This window comes from Physella acuta, unplaced genomic scaffold (genome assembly GCF_028476545.2).
Source record: "Physella acuta isolate Inbredline_101_S28 unplaced genomic scaffold, ASM2847654v3 ptg000058l, whole genome shotgun sequence".
Classification (NCBI taxonomy): domain Eukaryota; kingdom Metazoa; phylum Mollusca; class Gastropoda; family Physidae; genus Physella; species Physella acuta.
Genome location: NW_026731578.1, coordinates 552141 through 571135, shown reverse-complemented (window position 1 = coordinate 571135; position 18995 = coordinate 552141). Strand labels below are relative to the sequence as shown.

General features: G+C 38.1%; 1 protein-coding gene across 1 annotated transcript; it reads left to right on the top strand.

The window, feature by feature from the left end:
* The first annotated feature begins 484 nt into the window (after positions 1-484).
* Positions 485-18117, top strand: LOC131948207 (uncharacterized). The gene is made up of 16 exons (XM_059309751.1): positions 485-732; positions 6223-6439; positions 8371-8453; positions 9184-10126; positions 10934-11132; positions 11454-11577; positions 12402-12669; positions 13854-13962; positions 14126-14350; positions 14837-14914; positions 15051-15170; positions 16173-16317; positions 16563-16689; positions 16888-17000; positions 17270-17365; positions 17534-18117. The coding sequence occupies exons 1-16, from the start codon at positions 693-695 to the stop codon at positions 17602-17604; spliced, it is 2958 nt and encodes a 985-aa protein (XP_059165734.1). The 5' UTR covers positions 485-692; the 3' UTR covers positions 17605-18117.
* The last annotated feature ends 878 nt before the right edge of the window (positions 18118-18995 follow it).

The window sequence follows — 18995 nt, the reverse complement described above, 5'->3', positions numbered from 1 at the left end:
CTTGCTTCCTCTGTTTTTACAAGCTTTTATTTAACTTGCTTCCTCTCTTTTTACTAGCTTTTATTTAACTTGCTTCCTATGTTTTTCTTTCTATTGTCCGTCATGGATCGAAACGGGCGAGCGAAATTTCGAGCACTTCTAACTGGCTGATTTGTTTCAAACTTGGCACGTGGGTCAAGATTTGATGACAATGCATCTGACTGATATAATATTTGGTTCATTCGATGTCTAATTATTTTTATGAAATTAAATAACCACTCCCCCCCCTCCATCCCGAAGAGGTGCCTGAAAGAAACCCGTTCACTATGTACACCCAAGATACTCACACATGTACAACCAGTAAAACATCGATTGTCTCTCATTTATTTGTTTGTCGAGTCGCTCCTGACCTTCTAGCCTATGATAATGGAAGGTGAAAACACTATAAGATCCCCCCCCCTCTCCTTCTCTTACCTGGGCACGTGGGGACCGAAATGGGTCGCTACCGGTCTGTCAATAGCCAGCTAATCTCGGCCCGGGGCAGAATTTAGGCCAGTTGTGAAAACAAGCCGAGCCTATCTTACATATTGGATGGATAATATTTCACAGCGGAACTAAAGCCCATCTGCCGCGGGTCGTCACAACACGACTAAATTATTTCAGACACTTAATGAACTTGTGCGTCAGTTAGTCAGTGGTGTCTTCACTACAACATGGCGATGTCACCGCTTGTTGTTATTCTCATTGTCGCAGGTAATGACTTGTCCGTTCTCAACCTTTAGCGTACCCAGTGGACGCAGTTCATCAGTTAGATACATCTGCATTAAATTAGCCACTATTTACATAACTTATTATGTCGCCAGTTTTAATGACTTATTTATAGTTACATTTTAAGTTGGTCAACAATTGTAAAAAAAATGTATTCACTTTCTGCGCACCAAAACAAGAGTGCCTCTTGTTTATTTGTTTATCAACGTTCACCTGTGTAAGGCCGTCTCTTTTGTGAAGAGATAAACATGTTACACCGTTTGCTTTGTGTAGTGTTGTTTCAAACAATGTTTCAATTAGCTTCAGCACGCCTAAAATAGTCGCAGGGCCCAACACACCTAAAATAGTCGCAGGGCCCAACACACCTAAAATAGTCGATGATGAACATGTTACAAGCCTAAATATACGAAGCCCGTGTTTCGTGGTTATGTAACATTGAACCTGTTAGTGTTACGAGCCTAATTTACCAAATACCGTGATCTGCCAGCTACATGTTCATGTAGGTCTGTCTCATATTTCCACTGTAGGTCTGTCTCATATTTCCACTGTAGGTCTGTCTCATATTTCCACTGTAGGTCTGTCTCATATTTCCACTGTAGGTCTCATATTTCCACTGTAGGTCTGTCTCATATTTCCACTGTAGGTCTCATATTTCCACTGTAGGTCTGTCTCATATTTCCACTGTAGGTCTGTCTCATATTTCCACTGTAGGTCTGTCTCATATTTCCACTGTAGGTCTCATATTTCCACTGTAGGTCTGTCTCATATTTCCACTGTAGGTCTGTCTCTTATTTCCACTGTAGGTCTGTCTCATATTTCCACTGTAGGTCTGTCTCATATTTCCACTGTAGGTCTGTCTCATATTTCCACTGTAGGTCTGTCTCATATTTCCACTGTAGGTCTGTCTCATATTTCCAGTGTAGGTCTGTCTCGTATGTCCACTGTAGGTCTGTCTCATATGTCCACTGTAGGCAGCCTCTTCTACTGTGTTATGTTTTATGGCTTGTGAAAATTCGTCACACGTGTTGTATGATCGTTGTGTTTTTTGTATAGGCCTAAGGATTGGTGTGTTGTTGTGTTGGTGTGTTGTTGTGTTGGTGTGTTGTTGTGTTGGTGTTTTGTTGTGTTGGTGTTTTGTTGTGTTGGTGTTTTGTTGTGTTGGTGTGTTATTGTGTTGTTGTGTTGTTGTGTTGGCGTGTTGTTGTGTTGTTGTGTTGGCGTGTTGTTGTGTTGTTGTGTTGTTGTGTTGGTGTGTTGGTGTGTTGGTATATTGTTGTGTTGTTGTGTTGGTGTGTTGATGTGTTGGTGTGTTGTTGTGTTGTGTTGGTGTGTTGGTATGTTGATGTGTTATTGTGTTGTTGTGTTGTTGTGTTGTGTTGGTGTGTTGGTATGTTGGTGTGTTGTTGTGTTGTTGTGTTGGTGTGTTGTTGTGTTGTTGTGTTGGTATGTTGATGTGTTGTTGTGTTGGTATGTTGTTGTGTTGATGTGTTGTTGTGTTGGTGTGTTGTAAATTGTCTACACATGTGACCACAGTACGAACGCAACTATTAGGACGTTTCGCTTAAGACATAGTTGTGTCTTAGCCTTCCAACTGAATGATGTATGTTGGTTGATTTAGCCTACCTCCACCCACTAACATTAGTGAGTGCGGCTAAAAGCCCCCCCCCCCCCCACCCCATGCTTACCCCAGACTACAAAACAGTTGATTGAACTCTGGATCGGTTATATCCTTGAATGGTTGTGGATCAGGTGTCAAAATTTATTGATTTATAGCTATATATATATATATATATATATATATATATATATATATATATATATATATATATATATATATATATATATATATCTGACAGAAAAATGTGACCCCTCCCTCGATAACAAAATAATGCCTACATTCGGTACCCTATTCACTGTGTCTACAAAACATTATGTTTACTTGTAAAAAAAATATAGCAAAAAAACTATCGGCCTACTATGTAAAGAGTCAAACGCTTTTAAAAACGCAATGGGTTGGATATGGGCTGATGTTGACGCTATGGGTTAGATATGGGCTGATGTTGACGCAATGGATTAGATATAGGCTGATGTTGACGCTATGGGTTAGATATGGGCTGATGTTGACGCTATGGGTTGGATATGGGCTGATGTTGACGCTATGGGTTGGATATGGGCTGATGTTGACGAAATGGGTTAGATATAGGCTGATGTTGACGCTATGTGTTGGATATGGGCTGATGTTGACGCTATGGGTTGGATATGGGCTGATGTTGACGCTATGGGTTAGATATGGGCTGATGTTGACGCTATGGGCTGATGTTGACGCTATGGGTTAGATATGGGCTGATGTTGACGCTATGGGTTGGATATGGGCTGATGTTGACGCTATGGGTTAGATATGGGCTGATGTTGACACTATGGGCTGATGTTGACGCTATGGGTTAGATATGGGCTGATGTTGACGCTATGGGTTGGATATGGGCTGATGTTGACGCTATGGATTAGATATGGGCTGATGTTGACACTATGGGCTGATGTTGACGCTATGGGTTGGATATGGGCTGATGTTGACGCTATGGGTTAGATATGTGCTGATGTTGATGCTATGGGTTAGATATGGGCTGATGTTGACGCTATGGGTTGGATATGGGTTGATGTTGACGCTATGGGTTAGATTTGGGCTGATGTTGACGCTATGGGTTAAATATGGGCTGATGTTGACGCAATGGGTTAGATATGGGCTGATGTTGACGCTATGAGCTGATGTTGACGCTATGGGTTAGATATGGGCTGATGTTGACGCTATGGGTTGGATATGGGCTGATGTTGACGCTATGGGTTGGATATGGGCTGATGTTGACGCTATGTGTTGGATATGGGCTGATGTTGACGCTATGGGCTGATGTTGACGCTATGGGTTAGATATGGGCTGATGTTGACGCTATGGGTTGGATGTGGGCTGATGTTGACACTATGAGTTGGATATGGGCTGATGTTGACGCTATGGGTTGGATATGGGCTGATGTTGACGCTATGTGTTGGATATGGGCTGATGTTGACGCTATGGGTTGATGTTGACGCTATGGGTTAGATATGGGTTGATGTTGACACTATTCGTTGGATATGGGCTGATGTTGACGCTATGTGTTGGATATGGGCTGATGTTGACGCTATGGGTTGGATATGGGCTAATGTTGACGCTATGGGTTTGATATGGGCTGATGTTGACGCTATGGGTTGATGTGGACGCTATAAGTTAGATATGGGCTGATGTTGACGTTATGGGTTGGATATGGGCTAATGTTGACGCTATGGGTTTGATATGGGCTGATGTTGACGCTATGGGTTGGATATGGGCTAATGTTGACGCTATGGGTTTGATATGGGCTGATGTTGATGCTATGGGTTTGATATGGGCTGATGTTGACACTATGGGTTGGATATGGGCTGATGTTGACGCTATGGGTTTGATATGGGCTGATGTTGACGCTATGGGTTTGATATGGGCTGATGTTGATGCTATGGGTTTGATATGGGCTGATGTTGACACTATGGGTTGGATATGGGCTGATGTTGATGCTATGGGTTTGATATGGGCTGATGTTGATGCTATGGGTTTGATATGGGCTGATGTTGACTCTATGGGTTGGATATGGGCTGATGTTGATGATATGGGCTGATGTTGACACTATGGGCTGATGTTGACGCTATGGGTTAGATATGGGCTGATGTTGATGATATAGGCTGAAGTTGACGCTATTGGGTTGGTTCATGGTGTGTGGAATAGGGCAGGCACACTCAGGTTTACTGACAGTGAGGTCAAGCTAGATTTTTTCAGTGGAAGACAAAATCTTAACGTTTTACGCCTCTCTGAATAGGAAAAAAAGCGAGATTTGCAATCGTTTCTGTCTGTCTGCCTATAAGCGTGCGTTCGTGTGTACGTCTCAGCCCTCAGATTGTCACAGTTCTGCCCTCAGATTGTCACAGTTCTGCCCTCAAATTGTCACAGTTCTGCCCTCATATTGTCAGTTCTGCCCTCAAAATGTCAGTCCTAACCTCCGAATGTTAGACCCCGCCTTGTACTGAAGTTTGAATGTACCGAGCTTCTCCCCCTCCTTATCACCCCCAGCTCTCTGTGAACAAACCTCTGGTGTTCACATTAAAGTACAGCCCGACACTTCACGCACGACTGGAGCTCTAATGCCATGAGATCCACCCATGAATGGTATTAAAACGTTGAATCCAGTGTGTTGTTGTTGTTGCATTTTTTTAAAAAATAAGACTGGCAATAAAATCAAGTGAACCTTATTTTCCAACCAATTTTAAATGTACGTTTCTCTGCGTATTCATCGCTGAGAAAAAAATGTAACTTTCTATCAATGCAATAACTTATAAAGCAGTTAACGAGTTAACATTCTATATACCCTGTAACTGTAGTAAAATGTTAACATTCTTTATATCAGGTAACTCTAGTAAAATGTTAACATTCTATAAATGAGGTAACTCTAGTAAAACGTTAACATTTTATATACCCGGTAACTCTAGTAAAATGTTAACATTCTATATATCAGTTAACTGTAGTAAAATGTTAACATTCTGTTCTAAAAATAACAGATTGTAAATAATATCTAGTTCCTCCGTCCGTTGAACCGAAATAATTATTAAAAATTGTATGATGTAGAAAGGGAGAGAATTGTGGGCAATACCCAACACAGTGTGTCGCGTGCTGTGTGTTTGTATAGTGGGCGTGGCTGACATAGCCGTGGGGGGGGGGGGGGTATTAACATAGGTAAACATTTGGATGTTCGGTATTAGGGTTTTTAATTTAAGGATTGTTAAGATTGTGATCTTTAAGGTTGGGATCTTTAAGATTGGGATCTTTAAGATTGGGATCTTTAACAATCGAGATCTTAGTAATGGGATGCTTAGCAGGGACTAACGAATGAAGGCATTTTAATTATTAAAATTCAGCATTTGGGGTTTTAAAAAGTTGCCGGTAATATAAAGTAAATGTTGAGTTACAGTGGAGTCATCCACTGGAGTCATCCACTGGAGTCAGCCGGTGAGTCAGTCGATGGCTGATATGGGTCTCTGTTAGCTCTCGTAAATGATGACCGCTCGACGTTTGCTGGCCAGACCCTTAAGGGGTCTGGTGTTCAGGTCCTTAAGGGGTCTGGTGTTCAGGTCCTTGAGGGGTCTGGTGTTCAGGTCCTTAAGGGGTCTGGTGTTCAGGCCCTTGAGGGGTCTGAGTCTTCAGGCCTTGGACAAAACATTGACCAATATGTGTTTGACCCAGCCCCTAGATAACACCTTGTCTATCTACAGTTGTGGGTGTATGCAGTGGCTAGACCCTAACATATTGTGTCTATCTACAGTTGTGGGTGTATGCAGTGGCCAGACCCTAACATATTGTGTCTATCTACAGTTGTGGGTGTATGCAGTGGCTAGACCCTAACATATTGTCTCTATCTACAGTTGTGGGTGTATGCAGTGGCCAGACTCTGGTGGGTGAGATCCACATGCTGGGTGTCAGGGGCACCGTCCAGACGTCCTGGGGCAACAATGCCCTCACCGTGACGCTCAACGTGACGGAGACCATGGGGCAGACCACCGTGGAGATCCACCCCGTGTGGCTGGAGTATGACGTGGAGGACAAGTGCTCCAACACACAGCTCGGCGAGGTTGTCGCAGGGTAGGTCTTTGTCAGGTCTACAGGGTAGGTCTTTGTCAGGTCTACAGGGTAGGTCTTTGGTGACTGTTGCAGGGTAGGTCTTAGTCATGTCTTACACACTAGGTCTTTCTCGTGTTTTACAGGTAGGTCTTTGTCGACTGTCTCAGGCTAGGTCTTTGTCATGTCTACAGGGTAGGTCTTTGGTGACTGTCGCAGGCTAGGTCTTAGTCAGGTCTACAGGGTAGGTCTTTGTCAGGTCTACATGGTAGGTCTTTGGTGACTGTCGCAGGCTAGGTCTTTGTCAGGTCTACAGGGTAGGTCTTTGGTGACTGTCGCAGGGTAGGTCTTTGTCAGGTCTACAGGGTAGGTCTTAGTCAGGTCTACAGGGTAGGTCTTTGGTGACTGTCGCAGGCTTGGTCTTTGTTGTGTCGTCTGTCGCAGGCTAGGTCTTTGTCATGTCTTACATACTAGGTCTTTCTCGTGTTTTACAGGTCGGTCTTTGTCGACTGTCTCAGGCTAGGTCTTTGCTATGTCTACATGGTAGGTCTTTGGTGTCTGTCGCAGGCTAGGTCTGTCGACTGTTGCAGGCTAGGTATTTTTCATGTCTACAGGGTAGGTCTTTGGTGACTGTCGCAGGCTTGGTCTTTATTGTGTCATCTGTCAGGCTAGGTCTTTGTCATGTCTTACAGTGTAGTTCTTTGTCATGTTTTACAGGTATGTCTTTGCCCTCTGTCGAAAGTCGTGATTAAATAAGCGGAAAGGGATAGAAAGAAATATGTTTTCAGATGTATGGTCTAAATTATATCCACAAGTAACGCTTCTTGATATATATTCAGAATGAAAGTGTCTAGAATCTAAATCTATGTTCTATGTCCACAAAGATGTATCTAGATCTACGTTCTATGTACACAAAGATCTTATATAGATCGATGTCCACTAAGATCTTATATAGATCTATGTCCACTAAGATCTTATATAGATCTATGCCCACTAAGATCTTATATAGATCTATGTCCACTAAGATCTTATATAGATCTATGTTCAAAAAGATCGTATCTAGATCTATGATCTATGTCTATAAAGATCTTATCAAGGTGTATGTTCTATGTTCACAAAGATCTTATCTAGATCTATGTTCTATGTCCACAAAGATCTTATCTAGATCTATGTCCACAAAGATCTTATCTAGATCTATGTTCTATGTCCAGAAAGATCTTATATAGATCTATGTTCTATGTCCACAAAGATCTTACCTAGATCTATGTTCTATGAACTAAGATCTTATCTAGATCTATGTTCTATGTCCAGAAAGATCTTATATAGATCTTTGTTCTATGTCCACAAAGATCTTACCTAGATCTATGTTCTATGAACTAAGATCTTATCTAGATCTATGTTCTATGTCCACAAAGATCTTATATAGATCTATGTCCAGAAAGATCTTATATAGATCAATGTCTAGAAAGATCTTATATAGATCTATGTTCACAAAGATCTTATCTAGATCTATGTTCTATGTCCAGAAAGATCTTATCTAGATCTATGTTCTATGTCCAGAAAGATGTTATCTAGATCTATGTTCTATGTCCAGAAAGATGTTATCTAGATCTATGTTCTATGTCCAGAAAGATCTTATCTAGATCTATGTTCTATGTCCACAAAGATCGTATATAGATCTATGTTCTATGTCCAGAAAGATCTTATCTAGATCTATGTTCTATGTCCACAAAGATCTTATCTAGATCGATGTTCTATGTTCACAAAGATCTTATCTAGATCTATGTCCACTAAGATCTTATCTAGATCTATGTTCTATGTTCACAAAGATCTTATCTAGATCTATGTCCACTAAGATCTTATCTAGATCTATGTTCTATGTCCACAAAGATCTTATCTAGATCTATGTTCTATGTCCACAAAGATCTTATCTAGATCTATGTTCTATACAACAGGTTGAGTCAAAGTGTGACCCTGCAGGCCAACACCCAGACAAATGTGATATTCCAGAACATTCTCACCTGGGATCATGTTACAGGTGAGTCGCCTCGTTGTCTCCCTTGGTTCACGCAAGTCACGTGTTCATTTTAATTTTTTTTTAAACATTGTTTATTGACTTTGTTAACAAAGATTTAACTATCTTGGTTAAAGCATTAAAATAATTTTTAAAAGTCGCGAAAATAACAAAAGGCCCTTTCCTTATTCACAGCTTAAATATTCACCTTAAATTTAAAAAAAAACAACTCAAGAAAACAAAGAATTTGAACTTGGTAAATCCGCTGTCTACAATAGGTATACATTTACGTGAAAAGGCAAATAAATAAGTGAACTGCCAATTTCTCCGTAGATCTATAAATAATAACAGTTCTATAAATGAAGACGTTACGGCTTGGGCAACATTTATGCTTATCGATTGTAAAATTATCGCATCTAATTTGCAGCTTTGCAAATTTGCAGTGTTTCTTCCAGACTTTTTTTCTCTGGGGGGGGGGGGGGGGGGGGGTACTTGAAATTTATTTTCTAGAAATTTTCGGGGGAGGGGGGATCGGACTAAAATTTCCGGGGGCGGACGCTGTTAAAAGTATATATTTTCTATATAAATTCCAGTTCGTTCGAGGGGGGGAGGGGGCGGTAGACCCTCTGCGGGTGGGCTCCGCCCCCCCCCCCCGCCCCCCGAAGAGATGCCTGGAAGAAACTCTGTTTGCAATGCAAAGTAGTAATGTTAAAGAGAGTTTTGAACGTGTCCTATTTATTTTATCTTATTGTAGGTCACTCAATAGTTCTGAAAACGGACACTAAAACTATCTGCGCCACGCTACAAGCAGACGCCACACACGTCACAGCCGTCGCCAAGTTCCGTGGCGTCCTGTCTGGCCTCGTGTATTTCCGCCAACTCAACCCTACAGTGACAGGTTCGGTAACTCGCATCGTCGCTGACTTATACACTGACAATACCAACCTCAGGAGTCTATCGTGGAGAATTACAGACTCATTCAGTAATTGTTCGTTGGTTACGTTTCAAAACGCCAAGGTATATAACCCAAATAATGTTGCCGGCGGTGGATGCAGCCAGAGTAATCCCACTTTGTGCGCTGTGGGAAATCTTGTTGACAAGCTAGGTAACGTCATCACAGGGGCTACGAAAGGAGAGCGACGGCTTGGATTTTCTGATAGAAATCTTCCTCTTGCCGGAGGATCGAGTATAGAAAACAAACTTTTACTTGTTTATCCCTCTGATAACAGCAGTTTCTTCTGTGCAGAAATTAAAATTTTTGCACTTCGAAAAGCAGTTGTGAAATTCAGTCATGATGGTGTCACAGGATCTGTCATATTTTCTCAGTTGTCGCCCCTAGACCAGACAACGACAGAAGTCAGTTTAACAGGTCTGAGATCAGCAGCCAAAGGATACCATGTCCACCTCTGGCCCACGCCCACAAAGACCGTGGCAGGGCAAGATCTTTGCGGCCCCGTGGTTGTGGCTGCACATTTCAACCCCTACAAAAAAGACGTCAACTCCCCAACCTACCCCACTCCTGGGAGTACCACCAACGACATGTATGAGGTTGGAGACCTGAGTGCTAAGTATGGAACCCTTGAAGGTCTCAATGAATTAAACAGCTCATACAAAGACTGGAATTTACCTTTATATGGAACTAACAGCATCATTGGTCGGTCTTTGGTCATTCACCGCAATGACTCAAGTGCCAGCAGGTAGGTTATAATTTATAAACTTTCCCATCTAGATCTTTTAAAACCTTTACCAGTCTAGAGCCAGCAAAACATTCACATCTAGATCTTTTAAAACCTTTACCAGTCTAGAGCCAGCAAAACATTCACATCTAGATCTTTTAAAACCTTTACCAGTCTAGAGCCAGCAAAACATTCACATCTAGATCTTTTAAAACCTTTACAAGTCTAGAGCCAGAATAGCCATTATAGTAATTATACTCTTTGTATACATTTTAACCATTTTTTCAAAAACAACCATTTTACCAAACTTACATCACCACATAGATCTAGATCTAGTTGTTATGAGTTAGGGTTTCAAATAAAAAAATATGATGGGATGTGTCTTAAGACTTGAAAATATCACTAACTCTTGGTCAAGATAGAGACTTAAATGACTCTTGTTTAAGACTTGACATAGTAACTGACTCTTGTTTAAGACTTGATGTGGACACTGACTATTGTTTAAGACTTGACATGGTAACTGACTCTTAAGACTTCTTGTGGTCACTGACTCTTGTTTAAGACTTGATGTGGTCACTGACTCTTGTTTAAGACTTGACATGGTCACTGACTCTTAAGACTTGATGCGTTCACTGACTTTTGTTTAAGACTTGACATAGTCCCTGACTCTTGTTTAAGACTTGACATGGTCACTGACTCTTGTTTAAGACATGACATGGCCACTGACTCTTGTTTAAGACTTGACATGGTCACTGACTCTTGTTTAAGACATGACATGGCTACTCTGGTCATCAAATGACCAATGTTCCTGCCTGAATGTTTGACCAGATGGGTGTGTGCCAACATCAGACCTCTAGCCCCAGTTGTTCTGGCCAGAGCAACGTTCAAGTTCCCCGTCATTGGGCAGGTGCTGTTTATGCAGGAGTTGGACCGGCCTTTATCAGAAACTTCCATTTTTTTACTGCTGGACTACAATGATGGACGGTCACCAACTCAAGGTCATCCATGGAGAATTAATACAAATCAAGTATGACATTATAAACAATATTTTTGTGTAGAGTTAATAGCTTTATATTTTGGTAAGGATCTCTAACAATTAGACAAAAATGTAGCTGACACATTTCTGTCAACGTGATTTTATCTAGACTATTTCCATATTAATTCCAAGTTTAATTTTAAAATGTTTACAATATTGTCAATATTGTCCATTCTTACTGCATTTAAGTTTTTGTTTGTGCTATATTTTTTATATTGTTTCCAAATTGTTCTGTTTGTTTCTTGTTTTACTTTCTTCAACTTGTTCTGTATGTTTTATACTTGTTGCACACAACAAATCCCACTGTTCCAGATAGCGCCATTGTCAGCCATGGATGACAAAAGGTGCCAGACAACTGAGCCCATCTTCACACCTGTGGGGGACCTAACCTCCAGACTTGGAACTTTAGAAATACGGAATGCAGTCACCAACAATGGTAACTAAAACTATCTGTCTGAACATTAGTGGTAACTTAACCTATCTGTCTGAACAATAGTGGTAACTAAAACTATCTATCTAAACAATAGTGGTAACTAAAACTATCTGTCTCAACAATAGTGGTAACTAAACCTATCTGTCTAAACAATAGTGGTAACTAAAACTATCTGTCTCAACAATAGTGGTAACTAAACCTATCTGTCTAAACAATAGTGGTAACTAAAACTATCTGTCTCAACAATAGTGGTAACTAAAACTATCTGTCTGAACAATAGTGGTAACTATAACTATCTGTCTAAACAATAGTGGTAACTAAACCTATCTGTCTGAACAATAGTGGTAACTATAACTATCTGTCTAAACAATAGTGGTAACTAAACCTATCTGTCTGAACAATAGTGGTAACTATAACTATCTGTCTAAACAATAGTGACAACTATTTCAAACCAAGAATCACTGATATATTTTTTTTACTATAGATGGTCAAAAGGAGTAAAGGGAAATCATTTTCTTTTAAGTATACTTCTCTTGTATACAAACGTATCCTAGATTTTGTTGTGTGCATTATATTATTTTACTGACACATAAAATGTATTAGTGTATTTGTCTTTTAACTGGCCAAGATACCAACCATCTAGAATATTTAACATGCCAAGATGTTGACCATCTAGAATATTTAACCGTAGAAGACTCAGATTAGCTTAATAGATTTACATAATCTAGATGGACTGTCAAAAAAATCCAGATTTCCTTCATTGATTCTACCTCAGCTGTCCCTCCCAGCAAATCTTTACATCACTTCTACTGCTGGTTTCTTTTCAGATACAGGAAAAAGATTGGTATTTACTGACACATACCTGCCCCTGTCAGGACCTCAGTCCATTATTGGAAGATCTCTGGTCATCCTGAGCCCTGGTAGCTCCAGTATTTTATCCTGTGCTAACATCGAGCCCGTACCCCAGCCAACTTTAGCTGCTCACCTGTCCATGAATGGTGTTGGAGGGATGGTCACTTTCACGCAGTCACCTGGATTTGGGGCCCTAGAAACCTCAGGGGTCAATGAACTGACAGGACTTACAGATAGCCACAGGTCCACAAACTTTTAGTGCGTTGTTTAGGTGCTCATTTGATTGTAAAAATTAGAAATGTGAGGCATGAACAGGATCTTTTAATCTAAATGATCTACATAGCTCTTCTTTGCTCTTTAACAAAATTTATATTTTTTAATTACTTATTCCACTTTTAGGCTAATAATATATCTTCTTCTTCTTCGTTCTTAATTTTTAGTGTTGGGAGGGATCGAGCCTTATCTGCCAGAGGGTTTGAACTCGAGACTTTTTTCGAATTTATCAATCATGAGCTTTGCCGACTCGACCATGCTTCCATCACAATTAAGGATTACGTGTCAACTGGTTATGCGCCATTGAGGCCATTGACTCCGATTTCAGCCTGCTTTTCTTTTTGGATTTGCTTCCATAACCTTTGTCCAACCAAGAACAAACTACCAGGCAGCAGTTGTTTGATTTTGGAGTTGTCTCTCCTAGAAGAGTGGCTGTCCCCAGCTAACGAGCCTCATCTGCCCGAGGGTTCGAACTCGAGACTTTTCGGTTTAGCAACCATGAGCTTTACCGACTCGACCACGCCGACCCCTAATAATATATAATCTTTCACTTTTAGGCTAATGATATTTTATAATCTTCAACTTTTAGGCTACTAATTAATACTAATAGTTTCGCTGTCTGTCTATGTATCTATCTATCTGACAAGAACGCTGTAGAGAAAACACAAGCAAAATAAAAACATGCACAGTAATTTGAAAAACGAAGTATGACGCGGTCACATTTAGCATAGAGTAGAAAATAATCTCAAGAGAGTGCACACAGTAATATGACGTCATTGATTCTCAAGTAAACATTGAATAAAAAGGAAATTTTGTCTAATCTAAATGGTTTGCGTGAAGAGTTTCTTGGGGGGGGGTTGGTTTTAGTTTAGAGAAAAGAGACAGCACTATCAGCCTAGCGCCCGTTGTATCCTTCCTCAACGGGCCATTTTTCTCGTATATTATAATCTTCAACTTTTTAGGCTACTGATATATTATAATCTTCAACTTTTAGGCTACTGATATATTATAATCTTCCACTTTTAGGCTACTGATATATTATAATCTTAAACTTTTAGGCTACTGATATATTATAATCTTCCACTTTTAGGCTAATGATATATTATAATCTTCAACTTTTAGGCTAATGATATATTATAATCTTCCACTTTTAGGTTAAGGATATATGATCTGCCTCCAAATGATGATAAGTGTTCAGGCATTGGATCAGTTTATAACCCTCTAAATGTGAATACAGTGCAATCTACTGATGATACATACAAAGTAAAAATTGTTGATTTATTTTTACATCTTTTAAACAAAACAAACTTTTAAATTAAATCTGGTCAAAACAGAGTAAAGACACATTAACTGAGAATTTAATGAAATAATCTTTTAGTTTTCGTTTATATTTTCTTAAAACTAAAATTTATTCTTTTCCTGAAAGATTGGAGATTTAGAAAGATTTGGAACACAGAAGCAGTGGGTGAACCTGAATCTGCCTTTGACTGGCCTGACAAGTGTTGCAGGGAGGAGTCTGGTTGTAGTGGACACCACCAGCAACAGGATTGTGGCTTGTGCTACCATAGTGACGCACATGTCTGATGTCAGCGGCCAGCTTGTCACTGCTGTATCCAACTTCACTGGAGGAATTGTGGGAACTATTTTTTTGGTGGGTTACACCTGTAAGATAACAAGGAATTGTGGGAACTATTTTTTTGCTGGGTAACACCTGTAAGATAACATAAGGAATTGTCAGAACTATTTAGGCATGTAACGAATGTTGGAAGTTAGGTGATATAGGAAATGGAACTATTTATTGGTGGGTAATTAATGACACATGAAAATATATAGGTAGAGCAGCTAGAGCATTAAAAAAATATTTTAAAATAATTTAAAATTGTCACTAGTCACTTTTATTGTAATCAAGTTAACTCATTCCCATTCGGCAAGCTGATTCATAGATTATTGTGACCACACATTTGGACAATAAATATATGGTTGTAATCATGATCAAACTTTATTGTTTACACAGTCAAAAACCAAACTTGATTGTGCACTAACATCTTTATTACTTTTATTTTAACATTAACAATTTTCTCTGAGACTATAATTTCCATGAGCAAATAACAATTGGAATATAATTTTTTATTACTAGTCTCAGACAGTGTATACTGATGGCACAATGAGTGACACTTCAATCACTGTTCACCTGAACGACTCGACAGGTGCCAAGGTCAGTAATAACATTCAAGTGGCTACTTATAAAAAATTTGATTTTAAAAAACGTCACTCCATTATATTTTTACCTTAAAAATTATCCTGACTTAAAACTTGCCTTTTGTGACAAATTCCTGGGTTCTTTCCTTCAGAGTCCATCCCACAACTGGCACACCCACATGTACCCAGTGAACGGGGACAGCAACGCCACCACAGCCAGGTGCAACAGTACTGGCCTTCATTTTGATCCTTACAAGACAATAGTCAACACGGTAGACAAATTATTATAGAGCATTTTGATCCTTACAAGACAATAGTCAACACGGTAGACAAATTATTATAGAGCATTTTGATCCTTACAAGACAATAGTCAACACGGTAGACAAATTATTATAGAGCATTTTGATCCTTACAAGACAATAGTCAACACGGTAGACAAATTATTATAGAGCATTTTGATCCTTACAAGACAATAGTCAACACGGTAGACAAATTATTATAGAGCATTTTGATCCTTACAAGACAATAGTCAACACGGTAGACAAATTATTATAGAGCATTTTGATCCTTACATTTTGATCCTTACAAGATAATAGCCAACATGGTAGTCAAATTATTATAGAGCATTTTGATCCTTACAAGACAATAGTCAACACGGTAGACAAATTATTATAGAGCATTTTGATCCTTACATTTTGATCCTTACAAGATAATAGCCAACATGGTAGTCAAATTATTATAGAGCATTTTGATCCTTACATTTTGATCCTTACAAGATAATAGCCAACATGGTAGTCAAATTATTATAGAGCATTTTGATCCTTACTAGACGATAGCCAACACGGTAGACAAATTATTATAGGACAGTTTTATCCTTAAAACTTCTTGAGTATTTGTGTCTGTGTGTGTGTGTGCTCATAATTATTTGATTTGAAACATAAGTTTATTAGTTTATTTCAACTTGAGAGCTATTTCTGGTAACCAGAAACTGTGCATATTCTGTTTGCAATTTCGCAAACTTCAGAATTAATAATTTTATATCATATAAAACAGTGTATTGTAATGCCTGTTCCTCGTCATATGTGTTGTCCAAAAGTAGTTATATCACAAACATGTATTGTTTCTGTAGCTTGATTCCACTGGAAGTGACATCCCAAATTTACTGTTACATAGGAATACAATGTTAATTTAGTAGTACTCACTTCTGCTTTTTTCTAAATGTTAGAATGAATGCCCTTAAATTCTTATTGCCTTCTATGATAACAATTTATCAGATGAACTACAACAGTGAATGCAGAGCTTTAAATCCACTGCGGTGTGAAGTTGGTGACCAAGCCATGAAACTGGGCACCTATGATGTTGGAAGTGGGAGAAAGTTGGTCACAGATGTTGATTTACCGTTAATTGGGGAATTTTCAGGTGATTTAGCACATGATATTACCCAACCCGTAGTTACCTGTTTACTGGGTCACTTGTGGAGCCATGTATCCTAACTGCAGCTAAAGATTTAACTTGTGTGCTGCTCTAAAATAATTATTTGTTTGCATTTGAAAATTGATCAGCAATTAAGTAGCTGACATAACAACCAAATGTGCTAGAGTAAATCAGTGAGTGTGTTTATAGCTGTACAGTGCTGATAACACCTGCTGTGTGAAATGTTTTAGTGCAAGGCAGATCAATGGTCCTTCATGTGAGTGGGATGGGGGCAACAAGGCTTGCATGTGCTGATATCATTCCTGTCACAAGTGATGCTGTGCCTGTTGAGTTCAAGACTCCATCTTTGTTAGACAAGTAATTTTTTTTTAATACCTCAGTTGGCCTGGTAAATATTTTTAAAACATAGCTGAGTTAATTTTTAAAAATATAACATAACAGATATGATAAACTAACTTGATACTTAAAACGTTTTAGTTTAAAACAAAATAACTAAATAATGTAAAATAATGTTTGTTTCTTTGTTCAAATTAAACTAATTTTCTTTATTTTAAGGCTAGGGATAGCAAAGGTTTATGCCAATGCTATTGGAGCTTCACGTACAGAAGTAGTTGTTCAACACATCAGTGATGCAGCTGGTAAAACCAAAGTCTTGGTGCATTTTACAGGTGAGTCATTAGCTGTAACAAAATTGTAACTTTCAATAGTAAACTTTACAGGTTAATTAAAAATAGATTTAACAATAGATTTTACGATTTAACAAAATTGTAACGTTCAACAGTAAACTTTACAGGTTAGTTAACATTACACCATTTAACAATAGATTTTACTGGTCAGACATTAGACTATTTCTACAACATTGTTACAACTCTTATCCATTTATTTTAATTTTTGCCATTTTGGAGTAAATACTTTAACATTCTCTGTTGTATTTCAGGCTTTAAAAGGAGTTCACTAAGGAGTTTATTTGTTCAGTACCTCAATGCAAAAAATCCAAGTTTGGCACCTTACCTTCCTGATATTAATACTGCAGGTAATGTCACCAAATATTTATATTTACCTGTGTTGTATTTTTTCCTTCAGGTTGATTGTTCGCATAATACATGAAAGTTTTCTTTCCGAAGACTTAATGAATATTGAACGTTGTATGAAAGTTGGAATAAATTGGTGGAAACGAAATGTTAAACATTTTATTTTTCAGCAACGTGTCTCCCATCTGTAACAGTTGTGTTTGCAACTTTGGCAGTCTGCCTGCTCACCTCAACATTTTAACAGCCACAAGAAAACTCTTTTACTTTTGTTATAAATAAAATGTTATGCAATGTTTCTGACTGTATATAATAGTGTCATATATTTGTATTTAGTTTTATATTGTAAAAAAGTTCAGCTGTACAAAAGAAAATGTAACATAAAGAATTAATATAAAAACTGTAAATATTAGTAAATGTTTTGTTCTTTATATTATTTTAGCTTTCACATTTTTTATGTTTTATAGAAGAGAACTATTATTAAGAATAATATATTTTTAGGCTTATTTTTCTTATTCTTTCTCAAAATGTTGGCGAAATGAAGCCTGCTAAAAATAAAGTCTGTAAAAAAAAAATCCTCCAGTCTAAAATTTAGTTCACATTCTCATAAAGTGTCCACAAACTTTATGTTTTGTACAGAAAAAAGAAAAAAGTTTTAATGTTTTATTACTTTTCTAAAAAAAAATTTTTAAACTCCACTGGATCTACTTGCTATTACCGAAATAAATAAATCTGGTAACATGTATAAAGTTTATTACTTACATTGTTCGTTTTCATTTCTTTACATTTTATATGAAGAGTACCTCATTTTTAAACAGCTGATTTTTTTCTTCCACACTTGCCTTTCTGTAATCTCTTAAACCTCCTTGGGACTACAGAACTTTTCAGCTATTTATGAGTTAACAAAATTGTAGCCTATGTAGAATTTATGTTTGAGAGTTCTGTAGTTACAAATTTTATTACACATATTCTTAAAACTTTAAAATCCTACACTTCTATGTTCTGGTAATCATGCAAAAAATGAAAATTGAGTCTTAACAAATCTCAACACTTTACACATCCTTGAGTAGGAAAAACTTAGATTAAGAATATTGTTTGTGTGTCTGTTACACTGATAATATTTCATGTATAAGTATTAAATGAAATTTGTAGTTCTGTATCAACTTTTGAGGGATTTTGGTAACCAGAAATGGTAGTTACTTTACTTCTGGTTTCTCTAAGGTCAATAACATAAAGTAGCATTTAAGTTAGGTGGTTGTGGATTCCTGCTCTGGTTGGTTGTGGTTCACAGAAAAGGTTAAAGGAAAAAGTTCCATGAAAATAAGGGTGACAGAAGTGACAGAAAAATGCAGTATAAAAAAAATCTGTAACATTATATAATTTATTTTATTTATATACATTGTTATTAAGTTTTGATTTTTTACATTCATATTTCTTATTTCAAAGTATACAACACATGAGTACAACTCTATTTTTATATTTTACCAACTCTCCAAGTCTGGAAAAATCCTTTTTAATTGCTGGCTTTTCCTTCTTATTTTGCCTTTTACTGAACCTATCACAGAACCTGCCAGAACTACTGTTTCATTAGAGTAGATATGAAGAAACTGTCAGGTAATTTCAATTTTAGTGACT